The sequence below is a fragment of the Protomyctophum parallelum genome (assembly GCF_964188405.1).
Source record: "Protomyctophum parallelum genome assembly, chromosome: 1".
NCBI lineage: Eukaryota > Metazoa > Chordata > Actinopteri > Myctophiformes > Myctophidae > Protomyctophum > Protomyctophum parallelum.
Genome location: NC_139697.1, coordinates 79,953,898 through 79,973,890, shown reverse-complemented (window position 1 = coordinate 79,973,890; position 19,993 = coordinate 79,953,898). Strand labels below are relative to the sequence as shown.

Sequence of the window (19,993 nt, the reverse complement as noted above, 5' to 3'; positions counted from 1 at the left end):
GTTGTTCTTAAAGTGCCTTTCCTATAAATGACAACCCAGTATAGAGCCCTTGGTAATCTGATCAAATAAGTACAGGGTTTAAGGGTACTTTACTAGTAAATACTTTTGATTACCATCTTACTTTCCTGTTAAATGTAGGGGCCTGTAAGTTGGCAATCTACCATGTAATGGAGGAAAGTGCTTTATACGAATGCCAGAGTTTCTCATTTCTCATTTCAAACCCCCATTTCGATATGCATTTAGACACTCAGAACCATTTGTTAGCTTTTTTTATTATTCTATTTCTGGGAAGCCAATCTGTACTGTAGAAGACGTAAGTCCTCAGGGTTAACCATTTTGGTTCCATCCTTACACTGTCAGAGGGTCCATTTTGCAACCACATGGCAGATGCTGCGAATGAGAAACTGTATGTATGTATGTATGTGTATATATATATATATATATATGCCATCCAAGGTGTTACCAAAAGGCAAGCCCATGTGCTGTCCCGACTCCCCACACACCACCAGAGAGACCACACACATGGTGACACAGCAGCAGCTACAAGTGTTGATGATGGCGGTGAGTGATTGAGCAGTATGGCAGCAAGAGTTTCGGGTATGAGGGGTTGTGTGTGTGTTAGTTTCTAATCCTTTGTGACTGACTGACTGACTGACAGACAGACAGACTGACCGTGTGACCGAGTTCTGTTGTCCTAGTCTAGTCTTCTTTGTCTTGTCCTATACGTATGTTTTTCTCTTTATCAATACGAGGACGAGGGATTACAGCCATGTTGTCACAGTCAGATCCGTTCCGGACATATTATGTAATGTCACCAATGAGGCAGCCACCACTACCCTGAGCCATGCATCACATTTATACCTTCAACCTGGCAGTATGTCTTTATTGGCAAAGGTTTTCAAAATGCATTTACAACAATGTTACATTTTTCACAAGTTGTGAAAATAAAAGCTCACGTGTCGCAATATGTTGTGAGCTTGCAGGTTTTCACAAAGCACCCCTGGATGACAATGCATAAACAGAGCTTATAGTGGTTAAAATTCACCATCAGCTGCATATTCTGTTGGTTTAGTCATTGCGTGCGTGCGTGTGCGCAGAGATGGGCAGTATTTGAAATACATGTATTTGAAATACGTATTTGAAATACTTTTTTGTATTTTGTAATTTGTATTTCGCTGAGATGGAAGAAATTAGATGTATTTTGTATTTAAATAAATTTTTTGACCCAGTATTTGTATTTTGTATCAAAATACATTTTCAATATATTTTGCCCAGATGGGCAGTATTTGAAATACATGTATTTGAAATACGTATTTGAAATACTTTTTTGTATTTTGTAATTTGTATTTCGATGGGGATGGAAGATGTATTTTGTATTTTGATACATTTTTGACCCAGTATTTGTATTTTGTATCTCTGCTTGTGCGGCTGTGCGCGTGCATGCATGCGTGTGTGAACTGCTTTCTCAATGTATAAAACATTTAGAAAATAGCAGATCTACAAGCTTGTGAGCTTGGAGATTGGAAAGCACAAATACCTCAAAAGTGTACAGTACTTAAGTAAATGTACTTAGTTACGTTACACCACTTGTGAACTGCTTTCTCAGAGGAAATCAGTGCCAGGGTCATGAATTACAAACGGTGGTTACATAGTTATGGAGAAGATACCAAAGAAAAACAAATGAGCAATTCATTGGTCTGAATCTGCAGGTTCTATATACACCCTCGTATTTCTCTTGGCCTGCAATACCACTAGTAATAACAATAAAAGTAATAATAATAGGTCTGCCTTGTGGTTCAGCCAGTTAATGAACAGACCATATGCTCCTAGTGAGCGCGAGGACTCGGTTTCGCCATGCCAAAAGTACATCTAGAAACTGACCCACAAGTGGGCCTGCATGAGACGAGTATGAGACATGGTTGATATTTGAGATTAGGAAGAGAGAACAAAAATAAGAAAAGAGCAGAAAAGGAGAGTATGAATGGATTATTATGTGAGACACGTTTAAAAAGAAGGCTTGAAGGATGAGATCCACACCAGCCGCCTTACTGTCTGGGCCTTTGTGACCTCTATTGATAGAGAGAGAGAGAGAGAGAGAGAGAGAGAGAGAGAGAGCAATGCATGTGCATTGAAGAAAGAAGTCTCTTTCATAGTTATACTTTTCTGTCTCTTTCCTTTTCTTCTTTTCTTTGAGTGTGTGTGTGTGTGTGTGTGTGTGTGTGTGTGTGTGTGCGTGCGCATTTCCCTAGCCTCCATCCACTCCCTCCGTCCTCATCCCTCCATCTGTTAGCAGTTAGAAAGAAACATGTTCGCTTCAGGGCCAGGAACCTAGAGTATTTCCTGCTTGCTGGCGAGCTCAGGAAAGAAAGAGAAGAGAGGAGAGTGGGAGAGAGGAGGAGAGAGAGAAGGGGAGGGGGGTCTCAGAGAAGCCAACGAGGAAACCCGCACCGAGAAAGAGAAACAGAGAATCGACTGAGAGGGGGTAAAAAAAAAATGAAAAAAGCAGGCTGAATGAAGGCCTCGTGCACACACATCTGGCTTTGATTAGAACGAGGGAGCCGGACGGTGATGTTGAGAGAAGCAGGCTGAGAGGGGAGACAGAGGAGCTTTTATTTTTGGCACTTGGGGGATATACAGTGATTGCCCTATTTTGTTCCCCCTCCGTCTTCTATGATATGTTTTTATTTTTTATCAGGACTCAGTTTCCCCTCACATTCCTCCTCTTTGGATGCACCCTGTCCTTTCACTCGTGTGTCCTCACAAAGCAGCAGGCCTTGTATAGGCGCGGCCGCGCTATGTTCCCCTTATAAATTTTTTCTGGCTGCTCTCTTTCTCTTTGTTCCACGGCTTCCCAGTCTAACACTGTCCACTTCTCATACCATTTTCATATCAAGGCCCATTATTTATCCGGCATTTGAGCCACGTCAGACCACCATTTGATGACACGTAGCCTCTCAGACCCAAAACTAAAGAATATGTTGTCATCATTGACACATGACACAATTCCATGCTGTTGGCAAACGTTGATCAAAATAAACAATTCTTCTATACATTCTCTAATTGTGCAGACTTCTTGAAAATTAAGTAATGCAGATGTTTAACAATAATGTAACTCTCGAGAGCGTAAAATGAAACTAAATGGACCCGTACTGGTCCATTTAGTTTCATTTTACGCTCTCAAGAGTTAAAGATCTATAAGGGTCCAATTGGTTACCAACTGGACGATATGTACGCTATAGAGACACAGTACCGGCAGTGGAAAGTCGCCAAGTCGATTTACTTAAGTACTGTAGTTGAGCAATTCCAATGTCCAATACTTTTCCTTCTACTCCACTACATCTTGGGTTTCAAATATCGTGTACTTTTCGTACACTACATTTATTTGAAAGGGTTAGTTACTATAGTTACCTTGTAGATTTGGATTATTATTACAAAACATGCATTAAACACTTCAACTTTATATACATTTCGGCCATTTGACAGTAGCCGATCGAAGCGCACACAATGCGTCGCGATGCAAAACATTGTGAGCTTGTAGATCTGCTATTTTCAAAAGATTGAAATGAGACATTCTGCATAAAGAGTACTTTCTACTTTTGGTAGTATACATTTTGATAATGCTTTGTAAATAATAAGTACATTTTGAATCCCAGACTTTTACTTGTAACAGAGTATTTTTCTACATTACAGTATTGATACTTTTACTCAAGTAAAAAATGTGAGTACCTTTTCTACCACTGGTATGTACTGTATGTACAGTATAGAGAGACACTACAGGACATAAAGTACACTTATGGTAGCTTCCAGTCAGAGGCTGTCTGTCTATCCATACATCAGTCTGCGTAAAGAATAAAGATTGCTGTAATTTGATGACTTTATCAGCCAATCCTAGAATAACATGATATGCTCATGTCCTCATAACACCAAAGTAGTTTCCTAGTGCATTCATTTCTAAGAAACATCAGCAACGGAGTCTTCAAAAGACTTCAAAAGGCATTCATGGTTATAATATAGATAAGACGGCACAACGTTATTTACGAGGACAGCTGTGCTCATCTTGATTGCTAGCTTGGGAATATTATGGCCTGTTGCAATTGCATTACTTCTCAGTATAGTTTATCATACTGACTAGCATTATCTTATTAATGTAACAGCCAAATCAATAAACTAATTAATACCACGTTCATTAACTGCAGTACAAGCTTGATTGTGATCTCAAAGAAGTAGTTCACCCAAAAGATGACTTATTTTCTATCAATTCATGGGAGATTTTTTTTGTTTGTTTTTGTCACATTCCTAAGCAATTATTTGATGACTGGCGTAGACTCAAAGAGTCGGTTAAGGTGGTTATTGATTTAAATCAGTGGTTTTCAACTCTTTTCATATCAAGACTCAGTTTTTATTCGGCATTTAGGCCATGGACCTTTGATGAGATTCAGCATTGCAGACCCAAAACTTATTTTGTTGTCGTTGGATATGATTTTGTCCACAATTTCATGCTCTAGGTAGGAGATCAACGATCAAAATGACAATTCTTCTACATTCCCTAATTGTGTAGTCTTCTTGTTTAACAATAGTTTAACTGTTGAGAGAATAAAATGAAACCAAATGGACCTGTAAAAGATATATGGGTCCATTGGGTTACCAACTCTCCATCATTTAGCCGGGGACCACCTGGAACCCCCTCAAGGACCACTGGTGGTTCCCGGACGACTGGTTGAAAACCACTGATTTAAATCAATACCTAATCTTAGTTTTAAATATCTTGCTTAGTGGCATAAACAACATTTCCATATTTAAACCTTAACTTGAGCACAGCAATCAGCAATGTATAGTTTACTCTGCCCATTCATCATGAGACGGAGCGAATTATTGTGAACATTTGATTAATGGAAAGCTGGGGAGGAGTAATGGAACAGACAGACAGAGAGAGTCCCTGGGAAACATCACCCCGCTCCCTGACAGCTGCCCACACTGAGGGCCTTTACAGCACCGCTTCACAAACTCCGGGTCGTGACCCATTTTTATGGGTGCCTTTATTTCTTATTCTTACATTCTGTTGTTAATTATCATTTCAAAACATAAATATATATATAGTTTTACAAAAAAATCCGAAGATGCCTTTTCTCAGTAATTGCATGAAGAAATAAAGAAATCAAAGAAAAATCTAAGGAATTCCATAAATTTGAAAACGAATGTGTTAGGTAGTAGTGAAAATAGCCGATCTACAAGCTCACAACGCTGCTCAAAGCAACATGTTGTGAGCTTGTAGGAATATTTTGTAGGAATCTTTTGAAAATAGCAGATCTACAAGCTCACACACGTCGCAAGCTTGTAGGTCGAGAAGTATATATGACTAAATTGGATAATGCATGTTTTGTATTTGTTTTAAATCTAAATCTAAAAAGGAACTACTAACTAATGTTTTCAGATAATAGTGGAAAAGTACATCAGTCAAATGAATTAACTTATGACTGTAACTCATCTAATGGATTGATCAACAACCAGAAAGCTTAAGAAAGAAATGCCACCAAAAAGTCCAAATAAAGTGTGCCATGATGAAACATGAAGCCAAACTCCTTCACACAGTTGAGTGGTGCTGTGTTTGATCATTCTGCTCCCTGGAGGACGTGGACTGTAATTACAAGTAACCCGATATGCCATTTCTGTGTTAGTTTATAGCTACATCGTTTAAGGCCTCACTGGAATTAATAGCCACAGACTTGTTGGACATGTCAAGCCATCAATCACCACAAACAAGAGAAGTGAGCCAAGTCAATAGTCCAAAAAGTGTTCCAGTTTCAGGGATGATTACAGTGTTAAATATCACAAGTCTACTCTGTCGAGCAGTTGAGATGAATAACAGTAAGTCCAAATTGTATTCTAACCCATCCAAGAAAAGGCCTAGCTGTCCTGACCCCATATCCATCATTTATACATTATGGATAATTAGTGTGGACTTAAACTGTTATTCGTCTCAACTGCGATTAATGCCAAAACACTGGTCATTTAAAAAAGTTTAATTATTTTACAAGTTAATATATCTGATTTGAATCCATGTTGAAAGCTGTACAAAAATAGCCCAGACAGCCAATAATAAGCTTGAATTCAGTTCCTACTCAAAATATGCCTTCACAATATGCCAAAATATGCCTTACAGTATGTTGCAGTTTAATGTAAGAAATACATCTGTGTGTGTGTGTGTGTGTGTGTGTGTGTGTGTGTGTGTGTGTGTGTGTGTGTGTGTGTGTGTGTGTGTGTGTGTGTGTGCGTGCGTGCGTGCGCTCGCACGCTACTCAGGAAGTGAGGCAGTCAAAAAACAGGGATTAGCAAGTTGACAAATCAGAGTGCAGTGGAAGGAATTATAGCTTTATTCTTTAAGACGAGCATAACTCATCCAATCTGACTGAATTTCACCATTGAAATAACAATTGTTATGCATGTTTTACCACTTTTAACACAATGCTGATAACTTTCATTTACATAGATTGGTCTATAGCTCTTACTATTCTCAATTATCAAAATGCTGATGCTTTTGTATGCTTGAAATTATTGATGTCACATTATTTTTTTTTAAATATATAACACATTTGTAAGGGGAAATAATTGCTCATAGTATACTATTTATGCTTTTTGAGAGGACCACAAAAATATTAGTGTGCTGATGTATCCCATTTCTTCTCCCTGCCAAAGGCATCATCCTATAGTTTAGCGTTTCAAACAACTGTGCTCGCTCAGACATTTTTTAAATGGCTGCAGGCACCAATCAACATTGATGTTCACTGTAAGTGTAAACGGTCCCATGGCTTACAATATCCCATCGTATACAAAGTGTCCTCCTAACAAATTATTCATTCCCTTTGTCTTAAGCAAACCACAACTTGAACATCTCTCTCTGTGTGGCAATAATGTTGTGAGGCTCTCGTCTCAGTAAAGCCCAGTAACATTGTGACCTTCGTGTTCCATGACACAGAAGGGACTAGCATTAAGCTAATAGCCAAAACAGATATTTTGATCCTGGGCCAGACTCAAATGCTCCTGTTTAGTAAACTGGGGCCCGGTTCTCGTTCATCAATGTTCGTTTGTTAAGGGGCAACAAGTGCGTCATAAAGGAAAGAATTCATGGTCTTTTACAGTACACCTCTTTAGTTTTTCCATGTTGTCCGTACATCTGTACTTAGAAGTAATAGGTTGAATCACCACATTTGATTTCCTTTTGACAAACAGATAAAAAATAATACAGCCATTTATTTAAAGAAACAAACAGAACAGAAAATAACAGTTTGTTATAATGAAGCACTTTTCTTTAAAGAAAGGGACAGAAAATAATGATTTGTTAGACTTCCTGATCATTATTTTCCTGTGCAAATTTCATGTTTCTATACGCTCTCTGTCATTTCTTTGGCATAGTCCGATATGAAACGGTTTATAAGCCTGATTAACACTTAGTTGTATGCCACTGTTGCATGCCGTGAACAGCAGACACACAAGCTCACAACGTGTCACATTCGTGCCGTGTTGTGAGCTTGTACATCTGCTATTTATTCACTGAGCACAACGCAAGCACACTAACCAAGTCAAGTATAAATCAGGCTTTAGACAGAGATACGGTCCCATGCTGTACTTGTCCCGGCTCAGCTCAGCTCATCTCAGCTCCGAACTCCAAGGCGGGGCAGACTCCACGTGCTTTGGAGAAGGGGGTGGAGTCAGCCGTACGAATGGCAGCTGTTTCTGTGCTGCTGGGCCCAGAGAACCCTTCCTGAAGCAGGACAAAAGACATGTTGAGATACAGTACCTGTACAGTACAGATTAGCCTACACACTGCATACAGTACATGCTCAGCCGGCATAGACAATGTAACGCTCCAACGGAACTGCCGAGCATAGTTCTCTGAATAAATATGTTCATGTTGAAGTGTTATGGCACCTCTCAGGGAGAAAAATGTCATGTTATCCGAGCCCCAACAATAATAGTATGCCCTGTATTGGTTCAAATTGTACACAGCCATTTAGTGCCCTAGGGCCTACTAATGTAACGAATATTGGCTGCAAACCCTTGATTATTATCTGACGTTTGCCCGATAGCTCACTCAGGACTTGGATGTCGGCCTTTAGTAATTTGAATCATCACATTTGGGGTTCCAAATACAGGTAAAGTCTTGTGATTTGACACTTTCTTTATTATTATTTTTTGGCTTTTGTGTCTTTATTGATAGTTACAGTGAAGACGGACAGGAAAGAGGGTGAAAGAGAAGGGGAGAGACATGCAGCAAAGGTCGTCATGAACAGGACTCGAACACATGACGTGCTGTCAGAACAAAGCCTATATGTGGCATGCGCCTGGACCACTAGGCCAGCGGGCGCCCCATGTGATTTGGCACTTTAATACAGTTGAATTGAATATATAAAAATAATCCCACTCAATCTCACTGTGACCCTTGCATAGCTTACATGTGCACTCATGATGATTTTGCTGTGAGGTTCTTATACCTTTGATCCCCTCCCGCCTCGCCCAGCTGTTCCCTCGCTGGAGAGTCTGGGGTCTGCTCTGAGGACCCCTCGGCCTCCATGTGGACCTGCGAGGGCCACCGGGGGTCCTCGCCCTCGTGCTGATCGGTGGGCTCCAGCACGATTGAGGGCAGGCGGGCCCGGTGGTACAAGATGTCCTCGCTGAACGGGCTGTCCGAGTCCTTCTCCGTCGGGGTCTCAGGGAAGAGCTGGATGGAAGGAGGAGAGAGGTGATTAATGGACGATGACGTGGCGTGAAATGATAGTCATTGATGATGACACTGACAGGGGGATGTGACCCCAGATCAGAAGGAGTTAATAGTATCTATATCATTCTAGATTTTGGCTATATATATAAACAAGTGCGTCATAAAGGAAAGAATTCGGCTGGTATATACTGTATATATATATATATATATATAGCAACATACGTACGCATATATATAGCAACATACGTACACATATATATAGCAACATACGCAACATAATTTATGTACAAGTTTGCAGCACGTCAACATCAGCCATTTTCACATTTTCTTGAAAGTGTTGTCTTGAAATGTTTGAAACACAAAACTTCTCTTCTGGGGTCCCTGGCACAGAACATTTACAGATGGGGCGGCCAAATACAGTATGTATGAGACTGATTTACCTCCATAACTCAGAGTGTAGGCTACAATTGGATTTGGATCTGTACACTCGTTACAGACCTGTTATGTGTTATTATGTATTATTTTATTGTCCACTCATGTTGTATGGCCATGGCAAAAGAAAATATTTTGACCACCACAACATAGCAGGGGCAGATGACCCCTGGGCCGCAGGTCAGTATGGGTTAAGCCAAATGTCCGTGCGAGCTCACCACGCATGCATCTCAGTGGGACAGAGTAGTGTGCATTCGTGCAAAATGGACGTGTTCGTTAATAATGCACCTGGTAGACTCTGCTCCCTCTTCTTGGATTATCTTCCATGGCTGAGTCGGCTGGGTTCAGAGCTGTGATCCCACTGCAAGGACAAATTAAATGTGTCACGTGTCGCATGTTCCTCGATTACAATGTAATGCTGTAACCGATTGCACTCTCTAGCTTAGCTGCTTACCGATTGTACAACCTTGCCAAATTCACAGATGTAAAAGAAAGGCTTGTAAAAATACGTGACCAGAGAGAAACCTCTCAAGAGGGATTACAAACCAAGCCTATAAAACAATGCACCAAAACTAGTATTGGAAAGTAACGGTCTCAGTGTGTGCATGTGAAAATGACCACATATTATAGACAGGCTCTGGACTGGATATAGGAGTAGTCTACTGAACAGTAGATAAAATGACCACATATTATAGACAGGCTCTGGACTGGATATTGGAGTAGCCTACTGAACAGTAGATAAAATGAATACATATTATAGACAGGCTCTGAACTGGATATTGGAGTAGCCTACTGAACAGTAGATAAAATCCCAGCTTTCCACAGATGCTGTGGAAGGCTGTGTGTGAGGTAACTGAGGTTAAGCCAAGACGTGCTCAAGCACATGTTAACGCAAAGGGGGTTCAATTTAGGGAGCAGGCAAGAGTTTCAACAATGCACTAATCCGCAAGTAAGAACTTAATGAGATAATAGACTTGAGGAACTAGTGACTCATCTTCTAATAATGGAGGAGGGAGGGAAGAAACCGTATACGATGATGGGGTAGAATATAGTTCATACAAATTAAAGTCAATGGGCCAGGCCACTGGTATGCAGAGAACATGGATGGACCCGTCATGGGTCTTGAACAAGGCAATTAACCCAATCACTGCATTTATATGGCAGGTGTAAATCCAATTACGAGTATACTGTATATATATTATATTAAAGTGCTCATATTGGGGCTATACTACACTTTATTAACAGTTTGCTTAAAGCACAGAGGTACCGTTATACACTAATGCTAAAAGGATAACGTAAAATAAGCCCCAAGGGCTTGTTTCCAGTGTGGTCCTGTAGGCCTACACGTATTCAGGTCTCGTTAGCTACTTCATACAGTGTAATCCTTACCTGTGTGATGCAGGAATACAACTCATCTTCGCTGGGCCGAAAATAAGGATGAAATAGGGAGACAACAGTCCACTCCTGTACTCCTGTAAGAAATCACTTTCCCTCAAAAAGCTATGCAAGGTGCTCTATCGGGCCTCATTCTTTCTTTCTGCTTGTCCTTTCCCCTCCGTCTGTTCCAGCAATGTCTCATTCGCTGACGCACACGACTGCAAATACTGTACTGATGAACACGCAAGCCAGCTTTACCAACCAACCGGCTTAGCGTCAGATCCAATTATTAACCAAGCGGTGGGTGGAGTGAGTGCACAACAACGCAGCCGGGCACACAGATTATGGTGAACTCTCCGAGGGATGGACCCATTCCATATTTTACAACTTGGTTACTGTACATCATAACCAAGCCGCTATAGCCACAGGCTCTTCCTAAACTATGCGTCTATGAACCTAGTTGTTGATGCTGGCAGCTAATGAAGTGTCCCTAAAAGTGTGTTTGTTTTTATTTATCTGTGTTAGTTAATTAATTACTTAGTTAGTTACAAATACAATACTTACTTATTTAGAAATGATCATCTCTGAAGTGATTAATAATTTTATAGCACAGGTGATGTGAGTTGTGGTGAGTGAAGCCAAGGGACTTTGATCCATGCATTTAACCTTTCCATGTCCTCTACCTACACTGAAAGTGAATTATTGTTCTGCTAATCCTGGGACTGTATTGTAGAGTGCTTGTTAGGGAACAATGAAGGTGTGGCAAGTAATGTTCTGTCCCAACCACAAGGAGGCACTAACAGGTTTGGGGCACTAGAACTATGATTCTGTACTGAATAGGACACATTAACAGGATGACTGATTTTGTATAACTCACAAATCACAACCGTAACATTGTTTGGAAGGTTGCATCCTCTTTGATTAACCTGAAACAGACAGACAGACAGACAGACAGACAGACAGACAGACAGACACAACAGTGTTTTTCATACCTACAGTATAGATAGATCTAGATGTGTCCTTGGAAGCAATGCCAAAGTGAAACTTAAACCTGCAGTTATTAGAGAAATGTCTACATAATAGTGAACGTATAGTGCTTCTTTTATATGTATGGTTCACACAACTGGCCCCTGGTCAAGTCCGGAACAAGTACACAAGAACTACAGTAGAAATAAGTCAAGTATCTTCCAAGATTTGAGATTCAAATGGTGTATATGCAAATAATTCATACTTGACGAACAAATAGGCAAGACCATATTCAACCTATGGGATTCCATTTGAATAGGAATCAGCTCAGTTTTATTATAGAGTAGTCATTGAATCGTCTAAAACTAAAGAAAGTTGTGAAAAAGCTATAAAATTTCACATACCGGTATACAATGTACTTTTGTAGCTTTTGTCCCCACACGTCTCAATATTATAAAAAAAAAGCTCAAATGCACAAAACACACGTGATGTTTATGTTCCATGTGAGTGAGTGAGTGCACCCTCGGCCTCTATTGTTCCATGTGAGTGAGTGCACCCTCGGCCTCTATTGCAGGCTTGGAAAAACACAATAAAACAAGCACGTAACCAGTGGTGGAATTCCATTTGTACTCAAGTAAAAGTACAAAAGCATTTTACATTTCCAAATGGATACAAATCTTTTGAAAATTGCCGATCCATAAGCTCACAATCCATCGTTCTGAGCTTGTAGATCGGCAATTCTCAAATGGCCAAAATGTATGTAGTGATTATTGTATGTTTTGTAATAATCAAACTCTACAAAGTAACTAGCAACTAGTTTTCAAATAATTGTAGTGGAGTAAAAGTACAATATTTGTATACTAGTAAAAGTATTGTAAATCAGAAATACTCAAGTACAAATACCTCAGAATTGTACTTAAGTATACAGTACTTGAGACAGTACTTGTTACTTTCCACCACTGCTTGTAACACAAGTTCAGCCCAAGGAAAAAAAGGAAAAAAACGAATGACAATGTACAGCCTTGAAACGGAGTGGCTGACAAAAGCAATATTGGAGCAGAGTCTGCACTGTGACCACTCTGGTAATAGCTGAACAGAGAGCAGGAGAGGAAGGAGGCAGGTCACCCAAAGAAGTCACAACAGAAAAGTTTGGAAGGAGGAAGAGAGGGAGGGATACAGAGTCAGCGAGCGAGACAGTTGAGACAGACACACACTGGACAGCCCCAGGGGAAGAGGAGAGGGACAGACAGACAGACACACACTGGACAGCCCCAGGGGAAGAGGAGAGGGACAGACAGACAGACACTGGACCGCCCCAGGGGAAGAGGAGAGGGACAGACAGACACACACTGGACCGCCCCAGGGGAAGAGGAGAGGGACAGACAGACAGACACACACTGGACAGCCCCAGGGGAAGAGGAGAGGGACAGACAGACAGACACACACTGGACAGCCCCAGGGGAAGAGGAGAGGGACAGACAGACACACACTGGACCGCCCCAGGGGAAGAGGAGAGGGACAGACAGACACACACTGGACCGCCCCAGGGGAAGAGGAGAGGGACAGACAGACACAATGAACGGATGAAGGGGCACAGAAATGGAGGTTAACCTGTGAACTGGTGGGAGGGAGAGAGATCACTGCTGCACCAGAAGAGTGAGCGTGTTAGAGGGAGAAAGAGAGAGTGTGAAAAAGAAAGACAGAGAGAGATGCACACTACAGTGGAGGAATTCAAGGCCGAGGTTGACACACAAGTGAGAGAGGAGAAGAGAAAGGGGTGAGATGCCGCCAGCGGGGCCACACACAAAAAATTGAGACACCCGAGTGAGAGAGTTTGGACAGTTGACAAAATAGGAGATTTGCACTCTTCCAAACACATAGAGGGTAAAGCGCTCCCAGTGATTCAGGTCAGTGGTTCCCGTTTACTCTGCGGACAGGGAAGCTAGTAAATGGAGAACAACAAGACGACTAGGTAATGACAGCCAATCATTAACGAGTCAGCGACTGCAAGGAACTTCATAGATTATTGTAATGTAGATGCACAAAGGTTGTCTGTCGGTTGTTGCTGAGGTGCAACGTTTTGGAGCGCTTTGAATCAAGGGAGTGGGGCAACAGAGAGAGAGAGAGAGAGAGAGAGAGAGAGAGAGAGAGAGAGAGAGAGAGAGTGCACACACCAAAAAAGGTCTGGAGTCAGAGCTGGAAAGAATTGCAGGCTTGACAGATGCTGCACAGCCATGGGGAGAGAAAAATAATGAGGGAGAGAGAGAGAGAAAGACAAAAGAGAGAGACATAAAGACAAATAGAATGAGATGAACTAAAAAGAAGAGAACAAAATAAACAAAATAAACAAAGGGTAGAAAGAAGGGGGAACAACAAAATGTTGAAAGAGGATGTGTGCATCATAGGACACACACTACCATAGAGAACACAGAACGGCATAGATAGGAAGAAGAGAGAGGTCAGGGGGGATTGCCCAGAGAGAGAGAGAGACAGAGACAGAATGAGAGAGAGAGAGAAGTCCAAAAAGATAGTGACAGGGGGAGCTATTACTGTAAGTGTGAAGTCAAGAGAGAGAGGGACAGTGGGTGACTGATATCAAGCACAGCGCAACTAGTGAGTCAAAGGTGCAGCTTAGCGCCAGTAGGCGTTGCAGAGACATTGCACCCAGCTCCACACACACACACGCACACTCTTACACACACACACACACACACACACACACACACACACACACACACACACACACACACACACACACACACACACACACACACACACACACACACACACACACACACACACGTCTCACACACACACACACACACACAAACACACAACCAGGACTCATGGACGCCAGCAGGGATTCCCAGCAGCAGCACTACTGAACCCACAGGCGGAGAAGGCCCTCACCCTGCCGGGCGTCATGTCGACTCTAGGCCCCGGTCCCGGACGCGTCAGGGACCCGCCAGGCCTGGTCGTGGGCATGGCCGCGGGCATGCAGCTGTCCACGGGGCCGGTGGGGCTGCAGACCTTGCTGGACCTTCTGGTGGGGGTCTACCAGGAGTTCTGCTCCTCGCCCCTCTCCGGGGAGAAGTACGTGTCAGGCTTCCTGCAGTGGGGTGAGTGAGTGCTCACCACTTCTGAACTAATGCCTGATGCCTGTTATGTATATGCTTTGTCGTACAGAGGTGTCGCGCGACGCATCGTTGAGCTTGTGAATTTTTGCTATTTTTGGCACGCGACGGACAGCATACGACGTATACTCGACGTATACATACTCGACATACAAGTTTCTGTGTGAGCATGTTAGAGAGAGAAAATTGTTTTAAACTATTGATCTATTTTTCATTTATATGAAAAAAAACTAAACAAGAACTGAATGGCATTAAACACGGCATGTGACTTTTGTTATTCTTACACTCTTTCAGCTGAAACACCTATAACAACGGCTTTGAAAATGTTGATATAAATAAGTAAGCCATTTTTAGACGTCTTCATTTGTTTATCTGCTGCCTATTTTCATTCTGGTGAGACTATAAGTGGTCATTGTAGCCTAGGCAACAGTACTTGTTGACATCTCCAACAGTATGGCACACATGTTCATCACGACACATACTACCGTTATGATTATCTGCCATATGCTATGTTTTAAGAATCTGTAATATTATTCCCCCTTTTTATATAATAATAATAATAATAATAAGTTATTACTACAAAAATCTCATATTAATCAAAATTAGATTAGATTAAAATGTAGGAATCCCAGGTGAATTTAACAGATAAGGTACAGTCTTAGTCGTAAACAAATTGTTTAGTGTACTAATGGGTACAAAATGTTGACCCAGACATTGGGAAAGCCATAGATTATACTGGATCATGACCTATAGCCACGAACACCGTTTTCTAATAGGAATACATTAGATAACGCTGGAAAAAACAAGGTCATGCAGTCCAAAACTCCTGGGACACTTCAACATGCAACCAATTTACTCAGTCTGGACTAAAGCCCTTCACACACACAAGCCAAATGTATGGAGTCACATACAGCACAGTATATACACACAACACAACCACACAGTGTCCCAGGGGACATCCTGACAAACATAATGTACTCGCAAACACGCACGCACACACACCCGCGATGGCTCAGAACTGTTGTCCACGGCAGGCTTACTGTTCCTCCGCTGTCACCTGTCACATCTCAACTCCCACAATCCATCCCCGTGTTCTCTTAATCTCTCTCTATCCCTCCATGTTTGTTTATATACCCTCTCTCATTCTCCGTCTCTTTTTGCTCGTCTCCTCTCCCCTACCCTCTCTGTCTCACTCTTGTTCTCTCCGACCTCATAATAGTTATTCGTACATTGTGACTGTGCATCTTGTCCAGTGACCGGGGGAGGGGTATCATATGTCCGTTGTTCCATTTTTAACTGCAGCATGTGTGTGGAGATGAGGCTCTGGTGTCACGGTTGGCCGGCTGACCTATGATGATGAGGCAGGTTCCTATTTGGCTTCAGCCAGACGGACATCCTGCTGTAAAGAGCAAGGCTTAAGACAACATCACAGGGGTTATGTCTTGTCTAGTTTGTAGATCATCTGCTACGTTCGTTCGGTGTGCATCACTAGCACGCCACCAAGTAGCCTATAAATCAGACTGACGTTTTCCATGGTTTAGTAGTATAAGAAATAAAAATAAAGTTGGGTGAAAATTATTTCTATTGTGGAAGTCTGTAACGGAGGTGTATTCACTTTGTTTAGAATATAATTCCATCGCCAAATTATGAGCTGAGATGGACAAGACTACCGGTATATGGGAAAACATCCAAGATGACTGTTGAACGTGTCAATAGATCATGTCGACAAATAGGCTTCCCATCATATCTGTCTCAGTCATGTTGTTTCTCAAGCTACCTTTCAGTCGGTATCTCCCTCCATCTATGTCTCTGGGTGTATATGGACTGGTATTCTGTATCCCCCTCCATCTACGATTCTGGGTGTATATGGACTGGTATTCGGTATCTCCCTCCATCTACTGTATGACTCTGGATGTACAGCATATGGAATTTGGAATTGGTATTCATGACTGGTTCAGTCTGTCTGTATCTCCTGTACGAATCTGGGTGTTTATGGACTGGTATTCATGCAATCTTTCAGTCTGTCGGTATCTCCCTGCGTCTATGAGTCTGCGTTTATAGGGTCTGGTCATTGTCTGTCGGAATCTCCCTCCCATTATGAGTCTGTGGCCATGGTCTGCATGGTCACTGTTTTTTAGTAACTCTTTACTTCCCTCTATAAGTCGGTATCTCACCTCCATCCATGAGTCTGGGTGTAGGCCTACATGGTACCTTTCAATCAGTCGGTATCTCCCCGTGTGTGTATTATGGTCTGGTCACTCCCTACATGGCTTTCCAAACAGGACAAGCAGTCGATGGGGACAAGGCCAGAGTCAACATTCACAGGAACAAGCCGTGACTCTGGCTGTTTTTCCACTCTGCTGTGTTTTGAACACAAATAAATCGTGCCAATACTGTTGACAGTTTATACAGTTGGTGTTCAGCACGGTGGTAACATAATTACATTTTGTACTATATAACTCAGAAGCGTGTTTAGGATGTGTCCATCACGGCTAATTTGGAGTAGGCCTTTGGTCTCTGGTATATTGTATTAGCAATTGAATTACGTTGGCACAAAGATAAATGCAATTGTCATTGAAGAAAAGTCATTGAAGAAAAAAGGGTGTTCCCAGGGCCCAGATGACAATAGAGTGAAAAACTAAAAAGACCTTTACTGTGTTAAAAAGTCATCAACAAACTACACTATCAAGAACTGGTCAAACAAGAAAGAGTAAAAAAATAGAAATAGCGGATCTACAAGCTCACACATGAGCTTGTAGAAACAAATGGAATTTCCGTGGAAAGATGATTTGTTTTTTCAAGGGGTAGTGGTTTACTGGGTCCCCAGTTCAGATAGGATTATTTTGGGGGTCCCCAGTTCAGATATGATTAATTTGGGGGTTCCCAGTTCAGTTATGATTCTTTTGGGGGTCCCCCGTTCAGATATGATTATTTCTTAATGGGGGGGGGGGGGGGGGGTTGAGAATCACTGGTGTGAAGTATCAGTGACACAGGGCATATGGTACAGTAGTAGTGCAGTATGGTACAGATGCAAGAGTGAAAAAACCCGGCACTGCCAGCAGTAGAAATTAACTGAAAGGACTGCCAGAAAGTGTAAAAGGTATCTGTGTGCAGACTTCCAACAATCAATTATTGCGACGAAGGTCGCCGTTAACTATGAAACCTTGCGTTTTTTTCATGTCACGTACAATACCCATACATGGGGAAAGCCCCCATATATTGTACCCAGGTCTATGTCAATATGACATAGGCCTCGTGACATCACTATGACATCATCAGGGATGATAGTAAATCAGGGATCATATCATAGTAAATGCGACCTCGTGTCGCAATTAAGCCCATATGGAGATCTGTGATGTCATCAATATTAGTATATGGATATATGTCATAAACCAGATGTTTATCCTTCCCCATCCATCCTTCATGTCTCCCTTTTGACTAATACCAGTCCATTTAAATTCTAGATGGGCCTGCCCCAAAGTTATTTGTGTAGCCGCGAGGCAGCATTCTCACAAACAACAACATGCACAACCAAAGCCAACTCTCTGAAGAGGCAGCACAGACCGGCCCGTACATCAATGTGAAGACTACAGATGCTATTTGATTAAATAATAGGAACTCCATTCCACCTACAGGGAGAAAACATCAAAGAGACAGACCGTAGTCAGCAAATATGGCGGATCAGATAATGATGTCAAGATTAATAAATGAATCAGCTAAAATCCACAGGGGAAGAGAAACGTGGGGATGCCAAAACAGATCAGGGGAACAACGCAAAAACAAGCAGACTGACATGGTTCCATAGACGAAGAAGACTGCCCAAAACAGAGTCGGTCAGGTTGTGATTGCCAGCCCCATTCCTGCAGAAATAGCTCAATTAAGTCAAGCTCCACTTTACAAATACACTTTTAAATTCAACAGTGGGAGGCTTCCAGAGCACTACAAATACAGCTGTCTTTTTTCTAGACATTTACATAAGTACAGTCAATAGCAAGTATTAGCAACTTAATCATTACTATGCAGTTTGAACTGTACAGTTGCATGTTCAGAACTTGATCATTTCCATATCATTATATGAAAAAAGATGTTCTGGTCTATATTCTGAAGTTGTCCCTTAACTGTTGCCCTGCCTTTAAGGCTACATGTGGTTGCGTATAGATGCATTCTAGAATGCATGACCTCTGATTTCAGCACACGACTTCAGAGACATGTTTTGGGGACCTCCAAGACCTAGATGAACTTGTTGAAAAGGAGCATAAGTGACCTTGTAGCTCACCGAGGCACACGGCCACTTTACGTGCACTTATAACAAAGCCCCCGAAGACCTACAATGTGAAAGTATTGTTGCACTTTGGTTTCCAGATCTAGGTCATCCATTTCCATTTGCCTTTTTCCAGACAGTTGGCGCCAGTGACCATGCGCACGCATGCACTTCTATACTTGTTGGATGGATAAATGATGCAATACTTGTAACAGCGTTTCTCTACATAACAATGAGAATGCCTGACTTACAAGGTATTCTGTAGGTCTAAGAATAGCATGACCAGGTCCATCATTCATGAATTAAGGCAAGGCATGTTTATTTTCCCTCCTCCACCTCCTCATTGCACCGTGGAATGCGAGTGAGACAGAGGCATATTGTAAACTGTTTTTCAGAGGAGGAGTACAGAGCAACTCCCAGACTCATTTAGTCACCCAGACCTTAAAAGCTTCCCAAAGTGTAATGCTGTGACTATAATCCTTTATAGCCTCTTATTATGGAGTCCCGTGGTGGTGGCACCAGACCGTGACGGGTGCTGCCGTGTGGTCTTGTGTTTGTCTTAGATGTCTTTGACCATTAATGTTTCACAAAGCAAAACAGACATGGAGCTCCTTTTTGAGGCATTTCGAGGACAACCAAAAACCACAAGCACGTCGGCAATTGTAGCAAATATTCTACTTTGTTCCAGTTATGTAACTTTAATTGTTTCCGTGCATGAAACCTAGTCCTACCCATCTAAAACCCATCATCGAACAACTACTCCTGCCTGATACTAAAGACTTGATCCAGTAGTAACTGTGTGATCAATGCCTAATGCCTAATCGATCCCCCTTTTTAGTGACAAGGATACTGTACGTTTGCATTGACTTGAACTAATTCAAAATGTATATAAAATCTTTAGAAAATAGCCAGCTACAATCGGAAGCATTGTGAGCTTGTAGATCTGCTATTTTCAAATAGCCAAAATATATTTAGAGCTGAAGTGGTTAGTGTGTTTTGTAACAATAATAAAAATCTACAAAGCAGTAACTAAAGTTTTCATATAATTGTAGTGGAGTAAAAGTCCAATATTTTCCTCTGAGGTGTAGTGGGGTGTGGGGTAGAAGT

General features: G+C 41.8%; 2 protein-coding genes across 11 annotated transcripts in view; one reads left to right on the top strand and one right to left on the bottom strand.

Moving 5' to 3' along the window:
• Positions 1 to 6,454: 6,454 nt before the first annotated feature.
• Positions 6,455 to 15,732, bottom strand: LOC310866214 (uncharacterized protein). Of its 7 annotated transcripts, none has more exons than XM_083775699.1 (4): positions 15,666 to 15,732; positions 9,437 to 9,509; positions 8,490 to 8,716; positions 6,455 to 7,759 (listed from the first exon to the last, which is right to left on the bottom strand). In XM_083775699.1, exons 2-4 carry the CDS (start codon positions 9,473 to 9,475, stop codon positions 7,645 to 7,647), a joined length of 381 nt encoding a protein of 126 aa, XP_083631825.1. In that variant the 5' UTR covers positions 9,476 to 9,509; positions 15,666 to 15,732; the 3' UTR covers positions 6,455 to 7,644. The 7 variants fall into 7 exon arrangements, with proteins under 7 accessions (XP_083631825.1, XP_083631824.1, XP_083631826.1 ...); XM_083775698.1 differs by having other exon boundaries at positions 15,628 to 15,703; XM_083775700.1 differs by having other exon boundaries at positions 15,622 to 15,691.
• The window catches only part of dmpk (DM1 protein kinase), a 26,588-nt gene continuing 19,482 nt past the window's right edge, over positions 12,888 to 19,993 (top strand). For 2 of the 4 annotated variants that reach the window (XR_014569899.1, XM_083775654.1), the window contains exon 1: positions 12,888 to 14,610. Coding sequence is in view for 2 of the 4 variants with exons in the window: in XM_083775654.1 (XP_083631780.1) it covers positions 14,415 to 14,610 (196 nt within the window). In the remaining 2 variants the exon portion in view is untranslated. The remainder of the gene's footprint in view (positions 14,611 to 19,993) is intronic. The other 2 variants (XR_014569898.1, XM_083775653.1) reach the window with 1 other exon arrangement.